Source organism: Aquarana catesbeiana, linkage group LG04 (genome assembly GCF_042186555.1).
Source record: "Aquarana catesbeiana isolate 2022-GZ linkage group LG04, ASM4218655v1, whole genome shotgun sequence".
In the NCBI taxonomy this organism is placed as follows: domain Eukaryota; kingdom Metazoa; phylum Chordata; class Amphibia; order Anura; family Ranidae; genus Aquarana; species Aquarana catesbeiana.
Window position 1 is genome coordinate 547333631 of NC_133327.1, and position 27216 is coordinate 547360846.

Genomic DNA, 27216 nt, shown 5'->3' on the forward strand with positions numbered 1-27216 from the left:
GAAATTGATTTATGCTGATAAGACAACATGGGGGGCCATTGCCACTGCAGGAGGTATGAAAGCACTTGGAGGGGATGGCTAGGTTGTGAATTATTTAGAGGGCAAGAGAGGGGGTTAGGAGGTTATATAAAAAGAAAAAAAAAAGCTTCTCCTCTAAAGCCACTTTTTCTTTGTTTTGGATAGAGTGGTGAGGGGTTTGAAGCCCTATCATATTTTATAACTGTTTGTGCCCCACAAGGGAGATTCGCCCGTTGTTTGTTCTGCTGATCTTGATAACCAAGACTGAAACTGAGGCAAAATCTAACCTTTTGAATTTCCAACAGAAACTGGTATAGAGGGGAAATCTTCTAGTAGTGACAACTGGTCTAGGAGAGTATTTCAATCACATTTACAATGTCTTGGAGCGTTTTCTCCCACTGCTGTCAATCAAATCCAGTGACACGGGAGCCGGGGCCGAGTCCTGCTGTCTGTGTCAATGGACGCAGCAGCAGGATTGGAGCGCCGCCAGGGGACCCCAGAAAGGTAGGATCGGGCCACTCTGTGCAAAACCCTTGCACAGAGGAGGTAAGTATAACATGTTATTTAAAAAAATAAAAATAAAACAAAGCTTTACAATCACTTTAAGTGAGGGGGAGATCTCCTAAATGGGACACAGATGGCAAAGAAAAAAAAGACAGGGTTTTTTTTACCTTTTCCTACTCTATCCAAAATGATAAAAAAAAATTGGCTTTAAACATACTTTACAGGGAACTCAAAAGGGAACATTCTTTAAGGCAGGGGTAGACAACCTCGGCCCTCCAGCTGTGGTGAAACTACACAGGCCTCTGCCTCTAGGAGTGATTGCCCCCTCTCCTCCACCCACTCTATGTGCATATATACATGTGTGTAATAATTAATCATAATAAATATATATATTTCATTTGTCCAAATATTCTCAATGTTCTAGATGATTTTTTCTGTATCAGTTGTTTTTTAATTAGTTTTAATGCTCATGTTTCTTTACTAAGTTTTACATGTAATATATATGCCGTTTTTAATTCTTTTGAAATCAGTTTTCTACATGCTCTTGGTCTGCTGGCTCTTCTAGTTCCACAGCCACGGCCAGTCTGCATTTAAGCTGCTCTTTCACAGAAACTGACAGGCCAGTAGAAGGAGCTGTATGCTCCGAGTGCATAGCCTAGTTTCCTGTCCTTCCTACACCTAGGTCTGCCCACTGGGTGACATCATTTCCCTCCGTCTGGGCCCACTATATGAAATATATGCCTTTGATGTCTTCTCTTGTTTACTTTTGTGCTAATAAATGACTTTGTAATACTACACTTAGGTGCGCCTCCCTCCTTTCTCTTTTGCATTTAACAGAGTACTCTGGATACGCTCTGGGGATGGCTTGCACCTGAACTGTTTACAGCAGTGGTTCTCAGCTCCTGTCCTCAGGACCCACTAACAAGCCAGGTTTGCAAGAAAACTGAAATACATCACAGGTGATATCATTTGCTGCTCAGTGATTGCAGTATTCTGGTTTGTATCTCCTCAAGGTAATATACTTAAATTCTGGCCTGTTTGTGGATCCTGAGGACCAGAGTTGAGAACCACTGGTTTAGATTATATATGGACAAACTCCAATCACAATAAGGACAATATAAACTTTCTGTATATATATATATATATATATATATATATATATATATATATATATATATATATATATATATATATATATATATATATATTATAAAGCTGAGTTACTATACAGGCTTTCTCATTGTTAAGCTCTGGGTAACCCTCTCTTTCCTGAGATTGTCAGGGTCTGCAATGTCTCATGGGACTTGTAGTTTCACCACAGCTGATGGCAGATGTTGCCTACCCCTGCTTTAAGGTATTGATAGAACATCTGTCATTGTGCACATGTAATGTGCACAATGACAGATGTTCTATCATTGTGCACATGTAATGTCAATACACAATTACTGTGCTTATATGAAATAACCAAAATGGATCTCGGTGCACCAGACTTGCCCACTCTGGCTGATAAATATTGGCTCATTTAACATGATTTTTTTTTTTTGTGCCACAGAGATAATTCCACAATGATCTTTGAAATATACGGTAGTTTAAACTGAAAGTGCAGTCTCTTATGGCAATTCTGAAACCTGCTAACTGCATATACCATGTTTACAAAGAAGTGAATATTATTAAATACTAATGGAAAAATACAATGTTTGATCATGGCTACTAATATTACAGACGGCACTACACATCAGTGGTAACCTTAATAAAAGTTATATTAATAATCAACATCGTTACATAGTTGGGTTTAAAAAAGGCATATGTCCAGCAAGTAAAAATGGTTTGCATCCTCTGAACCAGATCCAGAGGAAGGTGTAAAAAAAAAAAAAAAAAAAGCATTGTCCAATTTACTTGGGGTACACGGAATCACAAACCTTTTATAAAACATACCTACCTTCCCTATAGGCCAATCCATCTGGATGAACAAAACTTACATAGATATGAGTAAGACTGTTATGTTCATCTACCTGAGCAGCAACAGCAAATCCTGCAAATAGAAAATATGAATTTTAAGAAAATGTAATGTCCTTATGTACACATTTTACATGAATTTTGGCACTGTAATCTCAAACTCTACAGATGGCCACACACATGAAATGAGGCAGTTGCTTTCATAAAGGAGGAGATTAATTGATTGCTCCCCTCCTTTACCCATTAAAACCAACACCAGGCTATGTCTTCTCACGCTTGTCCCTCCCACCTCCATAGCAGTAAAAAATGAATTTCTTGGGCAATGCAAACATGTTTTTCTCAAGTCGTCTTCCAGGACGGCACCCTGAGAAGAGATGACTGGTCCCACCTGACAGGAAACACAATCAACAAAGAGGTAAACCCCCCCCCCTCCCTGTGCTCCTTAGTTCTTGATTGTGTTTCCCCACAGCGAAACCGTTTGTTTTTTTTCTTATAGACCTGAAGCCATGGGCTGGTGGTCTCCCCCTGAGAGCCAGGCCACAGGCTTGTGAAATCTTTGGGTCCGGTAGGGCTTGCTCTTCCTGGGGGGGGGGTTCTCCCCACTTTCTCAGTGGGTGGCAGATTTGGGAAGAGCCCCCCTGAGAGCTGAAGGACCCTGGGTGCAGTGGGGTACCAAGAACTTCAGGGACAATTTTCCTGTTCTCCCCCCCTTACCTGGTGGGCGTCCATTCAGCGAGGGGGAGCCGCCCGTCAGGTCTCCCTCTGGGCGCCGGGTGCGACATACCCAGACTCCTGGCATTCCTGCAGAAGGTCGCGCAGGCTGGTAGTGAGAAATGACGCCGTTCGGCTGAGCTGAAAGGATTCAGCGGCATCTTGCTGGTGACAGGAAGAGGAATGACTCGGCTTCCTCCCTCGAGCCTGAAATGGCGTCACCACGCTTCCCTGGGTCACTTCCGGTCCGGGGCTTCAGCAAAATGTCGATGGCGTTCTGAGCTGGGAGCGGAGGTCTGAACAACAGTGGAGCAGGCGTCCAAATCCTTCTCTTACTGGATCATCAGCACCAGTCTCAGCAAGAAGTGCAGCACTGATTGTGGTGACAAGAGGGAAAGAGAACAGCGACCGCAGCATTAGAGGAGACCACAGGGAGTGAGTCGACCTAAGTTGGCAGGGGTAATGATGGGGGAGGGGGACCCCCGACTCTTACTCCTACAGGACATAGCAAGGGAGTATTGCTTTCTAACTTGCATATGTGTCTCTTATAGGGAAGGACATACTGCTCAGGTGGTCACCAGCTGTCCTAAAGCCCCTTCCTGCTCTAAGAGATGCAGATACTGTAACGATAAATTACCTCAGGATCACTCTAAACCTTTTTGTTACAAGTGTATCCACAAGCTAGCGGGGAAAAAAACCTCAGGTTATGAAAGACCTTCTCTCCGTTCAGTCAGAGATGCTGACGACCCTTAAAGCTTTCCAAGCAACTCCCAAAGCTAGGGACCCTGAACCTCACACTAATAGAGAGGGTTCTTCCTCATAGGCGTCTGGAACCCCTGAAACCTCTCCCCTCTTAGGATTCTGAGGAGGAGGAGGCTGAATCTCCTGATCAGAGCAGTTCTGATGAGGGCATTGAGGACAGTCAGGAAGAGGAGGACTCCAGACCAGGCAGACATATCTTTGCCGCCGATGATATGGAGGGCCTTCTTAGGGCAGTTTATGCGTTAGAAGAGATTCAGGAACTCACAGCACAGGTGTCTGCACAAGATAGGATGTATAGAGGCTTGGTTAAGCCCCAATCCAAGGTCCTCCCGGTCAATCGGGCCCTTCAGGATATCATCCTGAGGGAGTGGAAGGAGCCTGAAAGAAAACATTTGAAGTTTAAAACGTGGAAACGTAGGTGCCCCTTCAAAGTGGAGGAGGAAGAGGGATTCTTGAAGACACCTAGATTAGATGCTTTTCTGGCTCAGGTGTCCAAGCAATCCAACCTCTCATTTGAGGATGCAGGCAACATCAGGGACCAGATGGATCGACGAGCCGAGACCCTCTTGCGCAGGGCCTGGGAAGCCAATGCAGCGGCTATGAGCCCTGCCTTGGCTTTGGCTTGTGTGGACAGGAACGCAGACATGTGGGTCACCAAACTAATGGATCATGTGTCAAGAACTTCTAAGTCTAAACAAGTCTTGGGCTCTTTAGAGGTAAATGGTAGGGCAGTAGCCTATCTGGCAGATGCGGCAGTCGAGACGGTGCGTACAACCGCCATGACTGGTGCCCTTTTAAATTTCGCAAGGAGAGCCTTGTGGGTCAAGACCTGGGATGGGGACAGCACTTCTAAGACTCGGCTGTGTGGTCTTCCATTTGAGTGTTCCCTGCTCTTCGGCACTGGGTTGAATCAGGTTCTTTCTAGGTCTACAGAGAAAGGCAAGAAATTTCCCATTAAACCTAAGAAGGAGGGGGGTCAACAAAGGCAAGCAGAAGGGGGGGTCTTCTCTTCCCTAGTCAGAAGTCTGCCGACAAGGATACCAAGTGACGCAAGGGAAGGGGGAAGACTCTCACTTTCTCTCTAAGTAGGAAAGAATTACTCAGAGTCCCCACATCCTTCAGATTGTAAGAGAGGGCTACAGACTGGAGTTTCTCTCCTCACCTCCCCCAAGTTTCTTTTAACCCACTTACCCAGGGACCCTCAGAAAGCAGTGGGTCTCTTACACAGTATCAGACAGCTGGCAGAGCAGGGGGTCATAGTGCCAGTACCAGCAGGACAGTACAGGCAGGGATTTTACTCCCACATCTTCGTAGTACCGCCTCATAATAAAGCTAAGGAAGTTAAATACGTTCCTGCAGTACAAAAGGTTCTGCATGGAAAGCGTCTATACTCTCAGAAAGCACCTTTGGAAGGACGTATTTATGATAACGATAGACTTGACGGATGCCTGTCTTCACGTTCCTATTTTTCCAGAGCACCATGTCTTTCTAAGGTTCGCAATCCCCTTGGAGCAGGGAATACAGCACTGGCAGTTTTCTGCCCTACCCTTTGGACTGGCAGCCAGTCCAAGAGTGTTTACAAAGATCCTGGCAGAGGTGGTTGCATTCCTTCATCTCCAAGGAGTAACGCTGATCACCTATCTCAAAGACATACTGGTTTACAACCAGAATCAAGATCTTCTTCTCTCTGAACTGGCCAAGGTAGTGAGTATCTTGGAGTCCCTGGGGTGGATCATCAGCCAGGAGAAATCCTCGCTGGTTCCTGCCCAGACCGAGATCTATCTAGGGTTCCTGGTGGATTCCACAGCACAGAAGCTTGTTTTGCCCCAGGGGAAGGTAGAGGGCCTTATTTCAGCAGTAGCGTCCCTTCTAGACGTAGAAGAGGTCTCTTACAGAAGGGTCATGAGAGTTCTCGGCCTGATGACATCCTGTATCCCAGCGGTCCCATGGGCTTAGCTGCATTCCAGGAATCTCCGGCAATTCCTATCCTCCTGGGACGGGAAGGGAGGAATGACAAGGTTCCCATTCCAGCAAGGGTAAAGGAATCTCTACAGTGGTGGCTCTATCCTCAGAGGTTGCAGGAGGGCCACCTTTGGGCCCAACTCCAGCCCCTCAGGGTAACAACGGATGCAAGCACCTGGGGTTGGGGGGCCCACTTAGAGGAACTTGGAGCCCAGGGTGCCTGGAACCAGAGTCGGCGGAGTGCTTCCTCCAACTTCCGGAAACTCTTGGCGGTAAGAGAGGCCTTAAGGGCCTCCGAGGAAAGAATCAGGGGCCGGGAGGTCCAGATCCAACCGCGGTGGCATTTCTGAATTATCAGGGAGGCACCAGGCCTCGTGCTCTTCTGACCCTGGCTCTGGAGCTCCTTGAGTGGGCAGAACAGAGAATTCCCTCCATCTCAGCAGTACATATAAAAGGGGCATACAATGTTAAAGTGGACTACTTCAGTCGGCAGCCGATTAACCAGGTGGAGTGGGAATTGAACCCCAAAGTATTCTCCCCTTTGTGTCGGCACTTCGGCAACCCAGAGATCGATATCTTTGCCCGCAGAGGGAACAGAAGAGTGAAGAGATTCTTCCCACTCTCTCTCTAGAGGGGCTCAGAGGGGGTAGATGCGCTGGCCAAAGTTTGGGACTTCCGCTTGGCATATGCCTTTTCCCCCTTAGTTCTGATCCTGAGAACACTGCAGAAGCTAAGTCTCTTAGAGAGCAGACTGATTCTGATTGCCCCATGGTGGCCCAAGAGGACCTGGTTCTCTTCCCTGGGAAATTGGTCTATAGCTCCCCCTCAGTGTCTTCCAGACCGGCAGGACCTTCTCCTTCAGGGCCCAGTCTGCCACCCAGATCCTGGCTTCTTCAGACTGATGGCTTGGTTCTTGAAAGGGAGAGCCTGAGAAAAATGGGGTGTTCTGAGAGAGTAATCGACACCCTTCTTTTGAGTAGGAAGCCGGTTACCAGGCATATTTACGCAAAGGTCTGGAGAGTCTTCTCGCGCTTGTGCCAGGCAAAGGCAACTTCCCAACAGGAGATCCCTGTTATCCTGGATTTTCTCCATGATGGTGCAGATCAGGGGCTGGCAACCAAGACACTTAGGGTTCGGGTCGCAGCCTTGTCCTGTTTTTTGGACAGGAGGTTGGCTCTGGACCCCCTAATTAAAAGGTTTTGTCAGCCAGAGATAGACTGTCCCCAGTGCAGATGAGCAAGTTTCTGCCCTGGGACCTTACGTTAGTCTTGGAAACCCTAACCAGGGCACCGTTTAAGCCATTAGCTCTTATCCCTCATAAGTTGCTTACCCTAAAGACAGCCTTCCTGCTGGCGGTTACAATGGCTAGGAGGATAAGCGACATTCAGGCTCTGTCAATAAAAGAGCCCTTTTTTATTTGATGACAGGGTTGTACTCGGGCAGGACCCCCTGTATCTCCCGAAGGTAGCCTCTAAGTTACCACAGAACTCAAGAGATTGTCCTTCCTTCATTTTGCACCAATCCTCAGAACGAGAGAGAAAGTTCCTTTCATTGCTTAAATGTCAGACGCCTGTTGGCTTATTTAGGTAAAGTAAAAGAATTTAGAAGGTCCAGCCATTTATTAGTTTGTTATTTAGTTTATTTTTCTGTCCAAAAGAAGGGTCAGCAAGTGTCTAAAGTATCCATAGCAAGATGGATCAAGCAGACTATTACTTTAACCTATGATCAGGCTGGGTGGGCAGCCCCGAATGACCTTAAAGCACATTCTACCCAGTCTCTGGGGACCTCTTGGGCAGAAAGGGCCGGAGCATCAGTGGAGCAAATATGCAGAGTGGCTACATGGACAAGCCAGAGCACCTTCCTGAGACACTACGGGGTGGAGTTGCTGTCACTTCAGGATCTGGCGTTTGATAGGAAGGTCCTACAAGTTGTTGTCCCACCCTAAGGTAGGCCTGAACTACTTGCTCTTCTCTCAGGGTGCCGTCCTGGAAGACGATTTGAAAAAATGACCAGTTACACTTACCGGTAACAGTGTTTCTGGGAAGTCTTCCAGGACGACAGACCCCCCTCTTTTGGTATGTTGGTTTTGTATGGAGTTTTGAGGTGTTTCACACTCATGCACTGATGTGGGTCAATACTTTTCACAACTGAGGAGCACAGGGAGGGGCGGGGTGTTAACCACTTTGTTGATTGTGTTTCCTGTCAGGTGGGACCAGTCATCTCTCAGGGTGCCGTCCTGGAAGACTTCTCAGAAAGTGTAACTGGTCATTTTATTTTTTATTTTTTTTCTGCAAAGCCAGCCAGAAAGACTCAATAAAATTCTATAGCACACCTCAAAACCGTCATTTGATGTGCATGGCCACCTTATTACAGGCAAATCTCTTTACACAGATTTTTCGTGTGCTTTCTAGTTGAAGAAAAACTATGATGATATTTTGGGCTTCATTTACTAAAACTGGGGAGTGAAAAATATTGTGCAGTTCTGCATGGTAGCAAATCAGCTTCTAACTTCAGATTATTCAATTAAGCTTTGACAAAAAAAAAACAAACTGGAAGCCGATTGGTTTCTATGCAGAGCTGCACCAGATTTTCCACTCACCAGTTTTGGTAAATCGACCACCTTATACATAAATTGAGGTGTTCAACCAAAGGCTGATTTTCTCCTTTTGCTGAAAAATAATATTGTATTAACATTGTCGTCTGCTAAACAAAGAGACGCAGTATAAGATGACCTACATAATAGTGACCAGTTGTATTTTTATCTGGATCTGCAACCTCTTCTCAGCAGCATGGATTTAAAAGGTATAATGTATAACGGGGTCAGCAACCTATAGATTGAGATATACCAGTAGATTTTGGACAGATGAAAGGTAGATCGCGGTCTGGGCTTGCTGACCCGCCATTCCAGAGCATCAAACAGCGTGCAATGCAGAGGAACTACTTGTATAGTTAGAGCTGTTGAAGGGAGCAAGAGCCATATAAGCCAATGCCTCCTCTGTAGTGCTGACTCCTGTCCCATGTGGAATTATACCAACTGCACTCCACCTCTTATCCCAGCTAGTGGTCTCCAGAGTTGTGCCAGCAGCAGGAAGAAGAGATCCTCAGGTCAGTGTGAAGCAATATACTGGGCATAATAGTATAGGGCTGCTTTCACACTGATGTGCTGTGGTTTACCCACACCGAGGGTGCAGTGCAGTGTACCCGCAGCTGTCCTGCAGGTTTGCTACGCTTAGCCATAGATTTCTATTTTATCCTGCTGTTTACCACCCCCCAACTTTACGTGTGAATGAGCCCTAACAGTGCCGCCGCTGAAAGCAATGGCTTATTCACAAGTGCAGCACAAGTGTGATGTGCTGATGTGCTGCTCCTCTAAAAAGCAATCTGAGTGTGTGTTGATTGGTGGTGAGGAGGCGATGTGTTGCTTTCTTGCCACCTGATTTAAACCCATGATTGCCATGCAATGCACGCGTTTGCGACACAGTAGTGCTGCTATTAGAGAATTCAATTATGGGACAGCAGACAGCAGAATTTAAACAAGAAAGGAAAAACCACACACCTTTAATGTTGGATAAAGTTGGTCGTGGCCTTTTATTATTATTGGCTATAACAATAAATGAATAAATAAATAGCTGTACAATTTCTTTTAAACACCTGCCATCAGCTCAGCCACTACGGCTCGCGCTGGAATATATACAATTGGGGGTAAAATTACCCATAACATCAAAAGATTCTTCAACCAGAAATCACTCAGATAATATAAACTTTAAGAGACCTAGTCAGTAAAAAACCTAGGCTCAAAAACTATCCCCCTTAACAAAGGTGACGCTGCCACATAACAATTAGCCGCGACTGATAGGGAGGGAACACAACAGATTGTGCTTACTGGGGCCACTGAACCTCAGGGGCTCGAAGCCCCCTTTTTATTCCAAATTCTTCCCACTCTTTTTCCAAACTGCCTGGATACTAGATCATCTGACCTACCTAAGAAAAGGTGACCCATAGAGTACCTTCCTGCTCTTTTTCTCAAACTGCCTGGATACTAGGTGACCTGACCTTTACAGGGGAAGGTTCCCCCCTTTTCCTTTCAGGTGTGAGGAGGCAACACTGTGCTGTGATCTCTAACTTCTCCCGTGTTGTTCAGGTAGATCTCTACCTCTTTAAGGTTGCCTACCCCTGTATACAATTGACTGCTTTTAAGTAATGATTGGCCTGTGAACATACACAGGCTAGTAACTAGCAGACCTGTGTGGTTTTTGTTAGCATTAAAGCAAGAGTTTGGCAACAAACATAGCCAAGTGTTTTGGTGTTCTGCGCTCAAGTTGTCTGTTCAAAACTAGTACAATAAAAATAAATTGAAGACGTCTCTAAAAGCAAAACTGACTATACTGATGAACAAAAAGAAAAACGCTTGGTAGGGAAGAAGTCTCCAGCAAACTTGCATAATATCATGTTACATGTTGAATACAAACTTCATGCTTTTACTCACTTTTGTACCCTTGTTTCATTGCTGATGAAGTAAGGCTTACAGTGATACTACCTGCTCTCTGAAGCTCATGGTCAGAATGGGGTATCTAGCAATAATGAAGTCTAAAAATTGGAGCACCACACGATGTTACAGTCTAAAAAGATTTTATTCCAAATGTATAGTTAGTGCTACAGCCAATGCTTTTCCTGGACCATGTGTCATCCCCTTCTGAAGGGCTACAAGATGATGTAAAAATATTAGATCTTGAAGATACAATACATACATAAAGGACTCCAATCCTGTTATTTTTACATTTCTGAATATTTCTTATGTATTATATTTAATGATTTTATATTTTCACATCATTTTGTAGCCCTAGTGAAGTGACCATGTATGGTCCCTGAAACATGTTGGCTGTAGCACTAACTATATGCGAGGAATAAGAAAAAAAATTGTGGCCTCTAAGGCTGGCCATACATTATACAATTTTCTTGTACAATTTTCCTTTAGATTTATCAAAAACATATAATATGAGGTCAAACCTAAACACTTTCAATTTGTATGCAGTCAGGCAGGCCCTTGTACTACACAGTTGACGGTAAACCTATAGGAAATTGAACAACAAATTGTATAATGTATAGTCAGCTTAACATCTTAACATCACTCCAATTTTTAAACCCTCTAATATTGCTTTCACAGTACAAAGTTGCTGTTTTTTCAGTTCCTTGGTTTATGAAAGCAGCCTACTTAGAAACTAGATGTCCCAGAATGTTTGTTTTTACCAAATATATCAATATTACTGAAATATATCTATCCGAGGCTTCGGTGCCAGCAATCCACCACTTTAGGAAGGGGGTATCTAGGCAGGCTTAAGGAACTGCCCAAACTTGGAGAAGACGTTACCTATATGGTTATGTTCATTAGTAGTCAAACAGGAACTACAGACAGATTTATTATCCTTCTACAAAAAAAAATGAAAACTACCTTTTCTCCCCAACAGTTCAGTTAGAAAAGGCTCACTTTATTTTAATAAAATGTGTAGTGTAGCCAGAGAGGGCTAAACTTTTGTGGTTGTGTACTATTGTGATAGACAATTATGAGGCATTGTACATAACAGAGAGGAATTAGGCACTGTGCATTTTACAAGAGTAAAAGGCACTGGTGTAATAGAAAAGTAGGAGAACTAAATATAATACAGAAGTATAGGGCACTGTGTGTAATGCAGTGGTATAAGGCAGTGTTACTCAACTCCAGTCCTCAAGGAGCCCCAACAGATCATGTTTTCAGGATTTCCCTCAGAAGAAATGGCTGTGGTAATTACTAAGGCAGTGAAACTGATCAAATCAACTGTGCAAAATAATTTAATGCCTGAAAACATGACCTATTGGTGCACTTTGAGGACTGGGGTTGAGAAAAACTGGTATAAGGCACTGAAAGATATCACACACTGCGTATTACACAGGTATTGAGTACAATTGAGAAGTAGCGCACCTTAAAGACTGGAATTCTCTCATTGACCATTTTTTTGGTATATTCTATTAGTTAACTGGTTATTAATTTTTGCCATCTATAGGTTTATATATTATATTATAGTGTCTGTTCATCATCTCCAATCTGCTGCATCTTTAAACAAAGCAAGTGTTCTATCCACACTGCACATCTTACCACCACCTTAAAGCTATACTCCTAAAGTGATGCATAAATTGGACATGGCAAGTATAGGATGTCATATGTAGATTATATGTTATGTATGATATGTTGATTATCTGTATTTTTCTTTTGAGTAGGTCATCCTTCTTTGCTGCCACATTAAAGTGGTCCTGAGGAAGCTGATAGTTCTGAAACGTGTCAACCTCACAGCAAAGACAATTTGTTACAGTTTATTGTTATGACTTACATCACATAGAATATTATATCTTTCTATGGTTTTTAACAATTTTATGAATGTTTGTAATAAACAATATATATATATATATTTTATAGTTTTGTGTGGTCATCCCTCTCTGGTACCAGTATAGGGTGGAGAAGTATAAAGTGCTGCATCTAACAGCAATAAAATGCTCTATGTGTAATAGAGCATATGAGGAGTATGGAAAATAGGTATGAGCTATATGTGCTGTGGGCAGACATTTACTGATGGATAGAGTAGATTTTGGGGACTGTGTTGTATAAATGCTGCAGTCCACATCTTACTGATAGCATAGATACAGGGGAGTGAGCTGTATATATTTAAGATCACACTTGTAACACAGAGACTGGGGAATGTAGCTTTACCTGGTTTATTTTCTCACATATTTAACTGGAATTCCTTTTTAAGCACAGTAATAACCCGTAAAAATAAGTATTGTGTTTAATCAAATAGGTCTGCTTATACATCCTATAGTAACTTACCAAAATCTGTTATAGTTCCAGTCTTTAAAAGGTGTATATTGTAAACGCCCAAAGGAAATATTTCGAGTTCATCATACACCTGGAATATATGTACAAAACAAAACATTCAATCATTTTGACACTGCTTTAAAGTTTAATTTAAAATAACCGAACACTAAAACAATTACCATATTTATCGGCGTATAACACGCACCCCAATTTAAGAGGGAAGTTTCAGAAAAACTTTTTTGTGTGCCCACCTGCAGCCTGTTGTGTGCCCACCTGCAGCCTGTTGTGTGCCCACCTGCAGCCTGTTGTGTGCCCATCTTCAGCCTGTTCTGCGCCCATCTGCCCACTCCAGTGCAGCTCACCATATCACGGATGAAATCACGAGGCGTCATCTGTTTCCTAGCTCTCATTCGGCAGTCACACACACAGTCCCGCCTCTGCCATCGGCATTGGACCAGCTCCTGTGATAGACCGAACACCGGTCCTGTGAGGCGGAACTGTGTGTTGGAGAGCCGAGTGGGAAGGAGATGATGGCTCAGTGATTTCCAGTGGCACTCGTCCCCCTCCGAGGTACGCTGTCGGCGTATAACACGCACCCGTGATTTTCCCCCTATTTTCAGGGGGAAAAAGTGTGTGTTATATGCCGATAAATACGGTAATTGGAACTTCTTAATAACATTTTTTATTAGTTCCAAGACCATGCTAAATAATAGAAATATATTTCTTAACCATTTTGGGACCACTTCTGCTTTTCAGTACTGCAACAACTAGAAGAGAATTCCAACTTTAAAATCATTTTAAATTGTTTGGGCCAAGTGGGCCCAAACATACGGTTCCCATTTTGTAATGTTGCAGCCGCTGTGTGCCCTATAATATACTATGGTATCATTAGCTACATTTAGATATCTGTTACCTTTTTGCAAAACCTATGATTCAAAGAGTGGACTCAGACTTGTGGAGAGTGTATACAGTGGAAGGTTTTGTTTTTCGCCCAGCGATAGCATTAACTTCATGTTAGGTATCTGTTTACTCGGCGTAACATCATCTTTCACATTATACAAAAAAATTGTGCTACCTTTACTGTTTAGTTTTTTTTTTAATTCGCTGAAGTGTATTTTTTCCCCCAAAAATTGTGTTTGAAAGACTACTGTACAAATACAATGTGACAAAAAATATTGCAACGATCGCCATTTTATTCGCTAGGTTCTCTGCTAAAAAAATATATATAATGTTTGGGTTAATGATATTTTCTAGCAATAAATACATGTCAGAAATAATCCTGGTCTTGAAGTGCTTAAATAAAACCAAGTTTTATAACAAACAAGATATTGCTCTGTCACTGGCCCCAACGCTGCTCAACCTAGTTGACCTGACCTGATCGGACCTTCATGTGAAAAAGTGCACAATGCCATATAGTTAGGCCGCATGTAAAAAATACAAATAAAAAAAAATCTCAAACTTGTTTTCAGTCATAAAAATATGCATACCTGGTCTTGCATGTAGTCCACCGGAGAAGGTAGATAATATTCAATATTCTCATCCACATTTTTTCGTAAATGCAAAGCAAAAAAACTGGGGTCCAGTTGCCGCACCTATATTGAAAGCACGAGTTAGAAAAGCTGCCATTCTGGTGTAAGTAATGAATATATGTAGTATACTAAGGGCCTGTAATATTAAACAATGAGATTGAGCCTACCGTGTTAAAACACTGATGGACCTTTTGAGTATATTTAATATGCAAACTTACTAGGATACAAGTTTGTTGTGGTGCCTCTAAAGAATTAGCGTTTATACATAAAAAGCACATCAAAATGCACAAAACACATAGAAAGCATGTTATACACACAAATACGCAACAAATTATGACATTTTCGGCCAAAAAGCAGTCAAAATGGAACATTTAATAAGCACATTTTTTGAGCTCTAGATAGCTTATTTAATGCACACATCTCTAAAACACCATGCAAGAATAGATTGCACATGCAATGATTATAGTTCAAATATGACCAAAATGTGAATCTCTCATAGCCAATGGTCTTTCAAATTCCATTGAAATAAATAAATTTAGTAGCATAAAGTAAGTATAAGAACACACAACTGTACAACATGCAACCATTTATCATCTTAGTATTCTAAAGTAGTTTACAATGTAGAAATGGGCGCTACTGAACCAGTTTTGAACCTTAGGTGTGCTACATGAACCCAAAAAAAACACAGGGTGTAGGTAGCATGCCCTTGTCCCTCTACCCCTGATTATGATCTTCTTGCCTTGCCTATTGGTCATTTTTGGCTGTCAAATGACAGCAGGGACTTGCTGAGTAATGAAACTCTAATGTCTGTAGTTGCTGCTGTCAAAAACAGAGCTTAGGAACAGTGATTGTGTTCAGAAGTGTGATTCAGAAATACAATGTAACATTTAATCACATTGTATTTACTCTGTTTTATTAATATGAAGGATGACCTTCGATTGTGTATGATATCAGTTAAACCTTAGGAGTGAAAAGAAAAGTGTTTTGTTTTTTTTTTAATGAAATGTGTTCCTATTTAACATGTTATTAACCCACAAATAAACCCTACTCAACCCTAATTAAGTCCATCCCCCATAACTATTATTTTTCTGCAGATTTTTATTTTTTTACTTTTTTTTCACTTTTATTTGTTTAGCTTGTATTTACATTTACATTGTATTTACTATGTTTTATTAATATGAAGGATGACCTTCGATTGTGTATGATGTCAGTTAAAGAAACCTTAGGAGTGAAAAGAAAAGTGTTTTTTTTTTTTTAATAAAATGTGTTCCTATTTAACACCTTATTAACCCACAAATAAACCCTACTTAACCCGAATTAAGTCCGTCCCCCATAACTATTATTTTTCTGCAGATTTTTATTTTTTTACTTTTTTTTATTTTTTCAATTTTATTTGTTTAGCTTGTTATCATAATAAATAAATAAATAAATATATATATATATATATATATATATATATATATATAAATACACAGTATCTCAAACCCCTCACATTTTTGGCAATATTTTATAATATCTTTTCATGTGACAACACTGAAGAAATTACACTTTGCTACAATGTAAAGTAGTAAGTGTACAGCTTGTATAACAGTGTAAATTTGCTGTCCTCAAAATAACTCAACACACAGCCATTAATGTCTAAACCGCTGGCAACAAAAGTGAGTACACTCCTAAGTGAAAATTGAGCTCAATTAGCCTTTTTCCCTCCACGATTTCATGTGACTTGTTAGTGTTACAAGGTCTCAGGTGTGAATGGGGAGCAGGTGTTTTAAATTTTGTGTTATCACTCTCACTCTCTCATACTGGTCACTGGAAGTTCATGGCAAAGTACTCTCTGAGGATCTGAAAAAAAGAATTATTGCTCTACATAAAGGTGGCCTAGGCTATAAGAAGATTGCCAAGACCCTGAAACTGAGCTGCAGCATGGTGGCCAAGACCACACAGCAGTTTAACAGGACCGTTTCCTCGCAGAACAGGCCTTGCCATGGTCGACCAAAGAAGTTGAGTGCACATGCTCAGCGTCAGGTTGTCTTTGGAAATAGAGGTATGTGTGCTGCCAGCTTCGCTGCAGAAGTTGAAGGGGTGGGGGGGTCAGCCTGTCAGTGCTCAAACCATATGCCGCACACTGCATCAAATTGGTCTGTATGGCTGTCGTCCCAGAAGGAAGCATCTTCTAAAGATGATGCACAAGAAGACCCGCAAACAGTTTGCTGAAGACAAGCAGACTAAGGACATGGATTACTGGAACCATTTCCTGTGGTCTGATGAGACCAAAATAAACTTATTTGGTTCAGATGGTGTCAAGTGTGTGTGGTGGCAACCAGGTGAGGAGTACAAAGACAAGTTTGTCTTGTCTGCAGTCAAGCATGGTGGTGGAAGTGTCATGGTCTGGGGCTGCATGAGTGCTGCCGGCACTGGGGAGCTACAGTTCATTGAGGGAACCATGAATGCCAACATGTACTGTGACATACTGAAGCAGAGCATGATCCCCTCCTTTCAGAGATTGGGCCGCAGGGCAGTATTCCAATATGATAATGACCCCAAACACACCTCCAAGACGACCACTGCCTTGCTAAAGAAGTTTAGAGTAAAGGTGATGGACTGGCCAAGCATGTCTCCAGACCTAAACCCTATTGAGCATCTGTGGAGCATCGTTTAAACGAAGATGGAGGAGCGCAAAGTCTCTAACATCCACCAGCTCCGTGATGTCGTCATGGAGGAATGGAAGAGGACTCCAGTGGCAACCTGTGAAGCTCTGGTGAACTCCATGCCCAAGAGGGTCAAGGCAGTGCTGGAAAATAATAGTGGCCTCACAAAATATTGACATGTTGGGTCCAATTTGGACATTTTTATTTAGGGGTGTACTCACTTTTGTTGCCAGCAGATTCGACATTAATGGCTGTGTGTTGAGTTATTTTGGGGGGACGGCAAATTTACAGCAAATTGTAGCAAAGTGTCATTTCTTCAGTGTTATCACATGAAAAGATATACTTAAATATTTACAAAAATGTGAGGGGTGTACTCACTTTTGTGAGATACTGTATATACATTTTGTTTTGTACGGGTCTAAAAAATGTGTAAACCTGAAAAAAAAAAAACATTTCTTATCTTTAAATCTTTTATCTGTAAATCACTGCAATGCTTTGTACTAGAATCATCATTTTAATGTTATAAACTGGACAGAATGTATAGTTTTCATCTATAATAACACCCTTTTTTTACAACTAACACTAATTAAAATAGGAAAAGGTTAAAAGGTTGCATATAAAATACATTTCTGCAAGACAATGGGGGGTTATTTACGAAAGTCAAATCCACTTTGCACTACAAGTGCACTTGGAAGTGCAGTCGCTGTAAATCCGAGGGGGATATGCAAGGAAAATAAAAAACAGCATTTTAGCTTGCACATGATTGATTGATAAAATCAGCAGAGCTTCCCCCCATTCCCCTTCCCCTCAGCAGAGCTTCCCCTCATTTTAGATCTACCCCTCAGATTTACAGCGACTGCACTTCCAAGTGCACTTGCAGTGCACTTGGAGTGCAAAGTGAATTTTCCTTTCGTAAATAACCCCTAATATCACCAAAAAATATATTTTCTTTAATCGTACATCACAGGACACAGAGCCATGTGGGTTATAGTCCACCTTCAGGTGCTGGACACTGGCACACCCTAAACAGGAAGTTGCCTCCCTATATAACCCCTCCCATACCGGGAGCATCTCAGTTTTTTCGCCAGTGTCTAAGGTGTTGGTCACGAATGAAGATGTGCTGAGCTCCACTGGAGCAATCCTTGCTGGGGCTAGCTATGCAGCCGGATCCATTCAAAGTGTCTTTTAGGCCAAATTGAATGGTGCCCGGGCCTCGTGTCTGAAGAAACGAGCTATTTGCTTGTGAACGCTTCTCTTTTTAGAGAGCTGGACCCCATGATCCAGTACTTTTGGTAGTAAGGCCATAAAGTTTTACTGGCGGGGTGCTATTACAGGTCCAGGATTGTGGGTTCCCTGAGGGTCCCCGGTTCCTGAAGGTTTGTTAACTCATCGTGAATGGTGAAGATTGGGTCTGTTGGTTTTACCACAGAAAACCCTGCGGCGGGAAAGGTAAGTGGAGTTTTCTATGGAATTTTTACATTTTCTAATGAAATGTCTCCTTTAAAGTAAATGTTGTCATGCCTAAGTGTCACCACTGGGAGCTGTATGGAGCAAGTACTTTCTCATGCTTTGCTCAGAGATCACGCTGTGTCACAGAAGCAGCAGACTTTTTTCCTCCAGCTAGCAGGCAGACCTCCGGTAAGTTTGAGGGGTTTTGTATCCTCCAGACACCCCCACCTGGGCTGAACTCCTCCCCTCTTCATGAGGCTGAGTTTAAGGGAGAACTGAAAACGATCGGCAATGCCGTTTTCTTTCACTGCCCCTACTCGGCGACAGCTTCCAGGTCTCCTCTACGCCATCCCTCCCTCACTCACAAGCTGATCCCATGGGATCAGAGGCCCGAGCTTGCATGGTAAACTCTTTTTTTGAAAGCAAAAGGAGGGGGCGCAATGTGAGGGGTGGGGGCGGGGCTTAGTGCAGCGTTGGCGTCCTTCAACACGGGAGTGTGTTTAAAAAACAAACTCCATTTGTGCTGGCTGCAAAATTGTCAGAGAGACATAAGAGCAAAGAGGAGCATGAAAGAGGTTTTGGTGACACAGGCATTTCCTATTTGACACATTTACTATTTGCAGGCTGAGCAATAATAGCAGCAGCAGTGGCTGTACTATCGCTCAAGCAGTGGATGCGATTTCTTCTGGTAGTACCTCTGCTTTGTGCATTGGGCTAAGGTCAGAAGGGGGGTTGAAACACCCCCAAAAAACAGCTAAAAGGGTCTCCTTCAAGCTCTGGAAAGCCTACTCATTTCTACAAATGGCATCTTCCCCTGAGAAAGGGTGGCTGGTCAGAGTGAGCATCAGGGCCATGAAATGTCTGCAACTGTTTTCAACACTGCAGCCTCTGTTTATTTTACTAAAAAAGATCTTTTTCCTCAGCCATGATAGGTTTTTAGAAAAAAAAAAAAGTTTAGCAACTTTAATCGCATCCCAGTATGGGTCAAAATGAGTCAGGTTCTCATTCATTGCCCAGGACCCTCAAACTGAGGAACTAGGAGCGGGAGAAGACAAATTCCCTCAGGGGACCATGGTGAGGCTGATGACTCCTCTTCTGAGGTGTCAAATACGGGAGAATCAACTGTTTCAATCTTAAGATTGATGGTGCAATTTCTTGCTGAATGGTCCGCTCCACATTTATGTACCCTTAACTGAGTGACTGGGTTTGCTCAAGCTGTTCATGCCTTTTTCTCTCCATTCATTGTTGAAAAGCTTTTTTTGTATCTGAGAGGATCACACAGATAAGCATTATTTTCCCTCCTTAAAAAGTTTTCACATTTATCCTATGGTGGAGGAAATTCACTAAAAATGGGGTATACCAGCAATTAACGCTGCTATATCCTCTGTGAATAAAAGTTTGACTTGTTCGGCAGACAATGCTCAAATTCTTAGGGATCCAACGGACAAAAAGTTGGAATTCCTATTAAAAAAAAAAACAAACACTTTTTTCTCTGGCAGATTGAGTGTCTCAGCCTGCGCTGACAGTAATTGCTTAATCATTGAGAGACCAGTTTAAACAGGTGTTCAAGGTTATCCTGCTCAGCAGGCCCAGGATCTGGCAGCTTTATGTTTGCAATAGTTGCTTTGAGAGATTCCATCCTTCAGGCCTTGCGCCATTCGCTAAGCACCATGCAGAAACTCCTGGCTAGTCTTCCTTTTGCGGTGAAACAGCTATTTGAGGATGTTTTGGATAATACATCCAAAGAAATTCTAGTGGAAAAAGTACCCCTTTTGCCATTTAGGAAAAGGAGTAAATGTATTTTCGTTTTTAAGGCTCCTTCTTCTGTGCCAGGGGCATCAGCCTCCAGGCAGTCACGACAGCTTCTGCCGTCAGGTACAAAAGGTAATCCTCAGGGTTAACCCCAGGGACAAAAGAGGTCTTGGGGGAGGAAACCTACAAGATACTGAAGCCTCCTTATGAGGAGGCGCCCCCGCTCGCTCAATAGGGGGAATTCTTCTGCAGTTCTCAAGGATCTGGCAGGAAGAGTGTCAAGATGAATGGGGGACTTCCTCAATTGCTCCAAGGTACAAACTGGAGTTCCAAGAGTTCCCGTCTCCTCGTTTTCTCGGATCAAACGTTTCTAAAGATCCAGAGAAAAAAAGCCTTTCTCTCAAGCATTGGACCATCTTTTGGCAAAAAGTGATCATGGTGGCCCCCATGTAAGAGCAGAGGTTGGGGTTTGGTTAAATCCAAATGGACATTCTGGATCTCAAAAATCGAAATTCATTTCCTAAATTTAACCACTCTTTTCTCGCATGGAGTCAATCCAATCAGTTATCTCCATCCTACAAGGAGGAGAACTTCTGGCGTCAATCGACATAAAAAATGCATACCTCCATATGCCTATTTCCTCGCTCACTAGTAAAATCTACTTTTCAAGGTGGAAAATCTTCATTTTCAGTGTGTAGCTCTGCTTTCCGGTCTAGCTACTGCACCTTGAGTGTTTACAAAGGTTCTTGTTCCTCTTATAGCCAGATTAAGGGCCCAAGGTATAACGATTATGGTTTACCTGGACGATCTGTTCTTGATAGTCGAGTCGGTAGCCCGCTTAGACCAAAGTATGGTCACCACATTCAACTACCTGGAATATCTAGGTCGGTTTCTCAGTCTAGGAAAAATCTTCTTTAAAACCATGAAAAGGGCTAAGATACTTGGGTCTGATCATAGGTACACCCAGAAAAGGGTATTCTTGCCCCAGGCAAAGATCAGCGCCATAAAGGAACTGATTTAGGTGGTCGAAGCAAGATGAATTATTCTATTCAACTTTGCATGAGGTTGTTGGGAAAGATGGTGCCTTCATTCGAGGCCATTCCTTATGCTCAGTTTTAAGTCGGTGATTCTTGTGGCCTCCAGCGGGGCCCAAATATCGTAAAGATGACAGTAGGGGACCCATAGACCCTTCTTTCACAGGGTCAGACCTTCTTTCACAAGGTCCGGTATTCCATCCTACTTTACAAATGCTAAATTTAACGGTTTGGCTATTGAGACCCACACTCTGAAGAAACATGGCTGTCAGGTTCAGTGGTTTCTATCTTGATTAATGAAAGGGAGCCAGCCTCCATAATTATATATTATGGAGTGTGGGAAGCATATGTCTCCTGGTGTGAAACCTTGGTAGAATCCTTGACTTTCTGCAGATGGGGTGAGAAATAAAGCTGGCCTTGAGTGCTTCCTAAGGACAGGTCTCGGCCTTATCGGTATTATTTCAACGACCACTTGCTTCGCTTTCTTTGGTTTGTAACTTTATTCAGGGGGTAACACAGCTTAATCCCTGGTTAGGTCTCCCCTGAACCCTTGGGACTTTTGATATGAGAGGTAGGTTCTACCCTCTCAAATCAAAAAGCACTCCTCTAGGGCTGTTAGTGCTTCACGGGCACTGCATTACCAAGCCTCCATGCCTGAAATCTGCAGGCCGCAACTTGGTCTTTAATCCATAAATTTACCAGATTCTATCAGGCGGATGTAAAAAGACATGATGATGTTGCCTTTGGGCGCAGTGTACTGCAGGCAGTAGTATAAGTCCTCTGATCTCATGTTGCCCTACTTTTGTTGTGTCTCCCTCTCCTCAGTTGGCATTGCCCTGGCACATCCCACATAGTAATTACTATGGCTCCCGTGATGTACGATTAAAGAAAATAGGATTTTTATAACAGCTTACCTGTAAAATCCTTTTCTTTTGAAGTACATCACGGGACACAGAGGTCCCGCCCCTCTTTCCAGTATACACGTGTATTGCTTTGCTACAAAACTGAGATGCTTCCAGTATGGGAGGGTTTATATAGGGAGGCAACTTCCTGTTTAGGGTGTGCCAGTGTCCAGCACCTGAAGGTGGACTATAACCCACATAGTAATTACTATGGCTCTGTGTCCCGTGATGTACTTCAAAAGAAAAGGATTTTACAGGTAAGCTGTTATAAAAATCCTATTAGTTTGTCATCTTAAGTAACGGCAAAGTTATCACAGAATAGAGAGCTCCATACTAGAAGTCTAAAAAATGCTCTGGTCCATAAAGGGTATGCAAGTGCCAGAGCTGAAGTGGCTCAAATAATTAAAAATTGTCTATGAAAAAGAATTGGTATGATAAAGTATAGTGATTATAACTAAAAAAAATTAACTGGCATCCCACTTTATATTTCTCAGGTAATTCAGCCATATGACTCTTCTAAGAATTAAAATTTGCGTTACATGATGCTGGTACAACTAACTAAATAAACCAACCAATAAATCAATATGGGAATGAAGGGTGATGATGATAATGATTTGCTCTTTGACTATCCCACAATATTTAGTATCAAAGGTAAGGTAAATGGCATGCAGACCTCACAGTGACCCCCGCTTACCAAATTAGTTATTTATGATGTAAAAGCTCAAAAGGCATTGTACATACTACTATTCTAAGTACAGCATTAGCAAACAGCATCTGGAGTGTATGCAGGGATACCTGCTTCCAGGTAAAAAAGGACAGTGGGTCCAGGCTTCCATTGTTATTAAATCCAGCACATTTTATCACCGGGAAAGACCGACATCAGCACCCATATAAACTGGGACCAAACTAGGACCATTGAAACTTAATGGAATAAATACATATATTGTACACTCTTTGACGAGCAAAGTAAGTTAGAAATACATGAAGATCTAGACACTTGGGCAAAGCAGCATACGGCCAGGAGAGGTATAATTCATCGCACTGACAGTTCAGATAGTATTTTCAGACAAACAAAATACCCATAATTAGACAGCAATTTCTGCTATCATTCGATGACCATACACATATAGATTACTTTGCCAACCTAAACTATCCCTGGCCATATAAGAATAAATGGCCAGACCCTTAGTGGATACTTTTAATACTCAATATTCAACTTTGATGTTTACTGTATGTTGCACAAACTTCCTAGAAGCCATAGCACATAAGATTTCAGCAGACGGAAATGGGAAACCAGCCTCCATCAGATCTTTTCTTTTTGTTAATGATGATCACCTATAATTCTCTTTTGCTGTAATAAGTATGATACATACTTTGGGCCACTATAGACATTAAAGCATAGTTGGAAATGCAGGCATGAGCTAGCTGCCCTCAGGCGTTAATGTTGGTTATAGAACACTAAACGCAATCGGTCGCATCATGTGACTGTTTGCGATAAGTCTGTGTAAAGAATCACACAGTAGAAACCTCTGATTTCAGCTTATTGGGGAAAACCAAGAGATCAGACAGGCTGCCCAACACATCTAATCTCTTCTTACCCCTGTCTCCCATAGACAGATTGTCTTCTAATATAGACTGTCATCTAATGTCTGGGGGCACCTCAAAGTGAACCTGTGGCCAGAGTATGGACATTTATCATTTTACACATTCTTATCAAGCAGTAAAAGACAAATTCATTTTTAGACACAGGATCTCCATCTTAAACCAAGGGCTATGTACAGTAGGTGCTTTAAGGAGGTCATTGGCAAAGCAAAGATGGAAGGACAGCTCTGTATAACCACTCCCAGCAATCCACTTTTTTTAGTAAGAAAAAATAGGAATGGATCAGAAGAAACAGTGGAGGGACCTGTGTCTTGTAATATACTTTAAGAAAAAGATTGTACAGGGAAGAAAAGAATCCTATTTTTAATAGGATGTCTAAAAACAGTCCAACTGAGTGGTGGGCAACACAGCAAACAAAGGCTAACAGTCCCACAAAACAACAAGTCAAAAGAAGGGCTAAATAAATCTCAGAGAGCAGCATGAACTACTTTACTATCAAAGTTGCCATCATATGGGGGCTGAACATCCACCTAATTAAACTTAATGAACATGTGACCAGGGGGCAGCCTTGCAAATATGAGACATGCATGAAGGGGTGAACCTTATCTTTTTAGGCTATAGTCTCAAAGTATGATTTGTCTAATCCACCTGGAAATATCCGAATGAAAGTCAGAGTGTCCCCTGTAGACATAAAGAGTGAAGAACAATGTCTTGGTAAGGTGAAAGGAGAAAACCGCCTTGGGAAGAAAAAAGGCCTTAGACCTCAAGTCAACCTTATTCATGTGAAACATTAGGATGGCCTCTTTACAGGATAAGGCCACTTTGACAGCGTCCAATCTCCAGAAGGCAGCTACATAACCCATTTGTCTAAGACTGAGATCCTGTGTCATGTAATGTACCACTAGGAAATGGACTTTAAAAGAAGTCTTTACTGACCTATATATCTGAAGGCAAGTGGAACAATGCATCCTCAAATGTCACAGCAGAAGTAATGAAATTGTTCTCTCAGCAACTCTGCTCAATCTGCTTCACCTCCCACAGCACCTACTCTTTATACCAGTGGTTGCCAACCTTTCGTACCTCAAGGACCACAAAACTCACAGTTTTGAATCCGCCGGACCACTAATATGAATGCTTTATACACACAGGGCTCCAGCTCTCTGCCCCCCTGACACCTGGATCACACCGATGCCTTATACACACAATTTTCCAGCTCTCTTCTACCCCCTCCCACTTCACTCTGCAACACACTGATGTCTTATACAGACTCATCATTGGATCTCACCTCCTTATCCAGCCATGTACTCGGGCTCTGTGCTCACTCCCACAGTCTGTGAACAACGCTGCCATTGCAAGTCCCCTCCTTCATCTCCTGCTCTCTGAACTACTCTTGGCGCCTCCCTCTGAGTTCACTTAAGCTGAAACTACAGAGGTATCCATGCACGCTGATAGTAATGACTGTCAGTGCACATTGAGAACAACACTGGAAACAACATTGTGTGGTATACATCCACCACAATGTTGATTTGCGGCAGAACCCCTGGGGACCACCAAAATTTTCTCACAGATCTTCAGTGGTCCACGTACCACTGGTTGGTGACTGCTGCTCTATACTGTATACATTAGAGATTAGAAGCTGCTGAGTCACTGCTGGAGGTAAGGGAGGAGCAGAGCTATTTAATGAACAACTGTGGAATGACCTCCACTATAACTTTTAAAAATAAATAGATCCACAGTGCGTACAGCTACAGAGGTCAGCTTGTTAAAAATATGTAAGTATAACATGTTTCTTATTTTTATAGGAAAAAAAAATGAGACTTTACAATCCCTTTAAATACAGTTGCCTTTCATGAAATTTGATTTTCATTAAATAATTGACTTTTTGATGGGTACTTTCCGGTAAGTACTTTAAGCATTACATTTGCTGCAAATAAGCTTTAATTAGAAGTCCTATATGAAAAAAGGGAATACTGTGCTAAACACATAGCACTGTTTTTAGGCTACTTGATTATGATTTTTTTGTTTTATTAGATTTTGTTTATATTAGATTTTAAAGTCTTTACGTATACAGTGATTTAGTTTTCATAAAAGCCTTGATTTAGCTCCCTTTAACTTGTTTGTTTTAATGCATCACTAGACACAGACAGACCAGAGTGTCCTACATCAAAGAAAATTAAAATGTTTTAAACAGTCGTACATCAAGGATGGTAAAATGTTTTAAACCTGTAAAGAACTATTGTACAGCGTGCAAAATGAATAAGGATTCCTTGCACTCACCAGAGCAGTAAGGAAATGTAAGGAGGAAAAATAACCAGGAAAGATGTAGAAGAAAGGAGGCAGCAATACACACCGCTTATGATAAACTTTCAAGCACAGAAAACAAAAGACAGAAAAAAGAAAAATGTTTAAATCAAACAGTTACTGCTACATTGCTGCACAGATGTAACACAGACACAGTCAGTGACTACTAACACTAACAATTCATTGTTTGCCACTCTCTTAGCCACATTTTGTAGGATGCAGTCAACGTGAGCTTACACAGATCTACAAATTCTGCGCACAGAAATAGCAGACGCAATAAAGTCATTTCACAAACTAAGTGAGCAGGATGATGTCATCATACAATAAGCAAGCATTATTACTGCACAATGAAATAAGATGGTAATTTTCAACAACAAGGCATATAGGTGTGCAAAAATACAGGTGGTGTAATGTATATGGATACCTTGCTTACAAATATATGTATGTATTCAGATCTTTATTTCATTATTTTAAAGCTGAAATCCAGACAGTCATGAAAGTTTAAAAAAAAAGCAGGTCTGTATTCATTAAATAATAAGCAGCACAAAGAGCCAATAAGTTGTGCTGTAGTGCAAGGAGTGTGCTGATAGGAGAAGAAAGCAGAGTGAGATGTGAGATGAGCTCATCAGTCTGCTGCTTCCCCTTCTACTGTCCAATCGCAGTGTAGGGGTGGAGAGGAGACCATTCATTTGTAACTGAACTACAGCAGAGTAAAATCAGGTCTCCTTCCTTGCCAGAAAGTGATGTTCTGTGATGCAGAGCTTTGTAAAGCCTCATTCACACGGGCATACTATAGCATACGCCTGTGCAAGGGCTGTGTTTTCCCACAAGGGAATGTACAGGTATTCCGTGCATCCCAATGCAGGCAGTCCCATTCATGTCAATTAAGATACAGTGGCTGCACGGACACAGCCACTGCTCCTAACTTGACAGCCATGTAAGTGCAGGTTCATGGCCCCAAAGGCAGACAGTGTGTTTTTGGGGTCATGCACCAGCTCCCAGGTGGCTGCCTGCATGGGGATGCACGGAACACCTAAGCATCCCCTTGCGGGCAAACACAGCTCTTGCACAGGCGTATGTTATAGTACGCCAGTGTGAACAAGACCAAAATCTCAGACCTGAATGAAAAGAAATACAAATCTATTTGCCAGTAATTAGAGTGTATTGAGCTGTTTGCTTGGATTTCCGCATTAAGTCATGCTTAGCTGGTAAAATGTAGGCATTTGTTTTTTTATAGAGCAG

General features: G+C 42.2%; 1 protein-coding gene across 4 annotated transcripts in view; it reads right to left on the bottom strand.

The window, feature by feature from the left end:
- The window catches only part of TIAM2 (TIAM Rac1 associated GEF 2), a 432210-nt gene that overhangs the window by 108376 nt on the left and 296618 nt on the right, over positions 1-27216 (bottom strand). For all 4 annotated transcript variants that reach the window (XM_073627924.1, XM_073627922.1, XM_073627925.1 and 1 more), the window contains 3 exons: positions 14245-14349; positions 12770-12848; positions 2462-2554 (listed from right to left, as the gene is read on the bottom strand). In XM_073627924.1, the coding sequence (XP_073484025.1) occupies positions 2462-2554; positions 12770-12848; positions 14245-14349 (277 nt within the window). The remainder of the gene's footprint in view (positions 1-2461; positions 2555-12769; positions 12849-14244; positions 14350-27216) is intronic.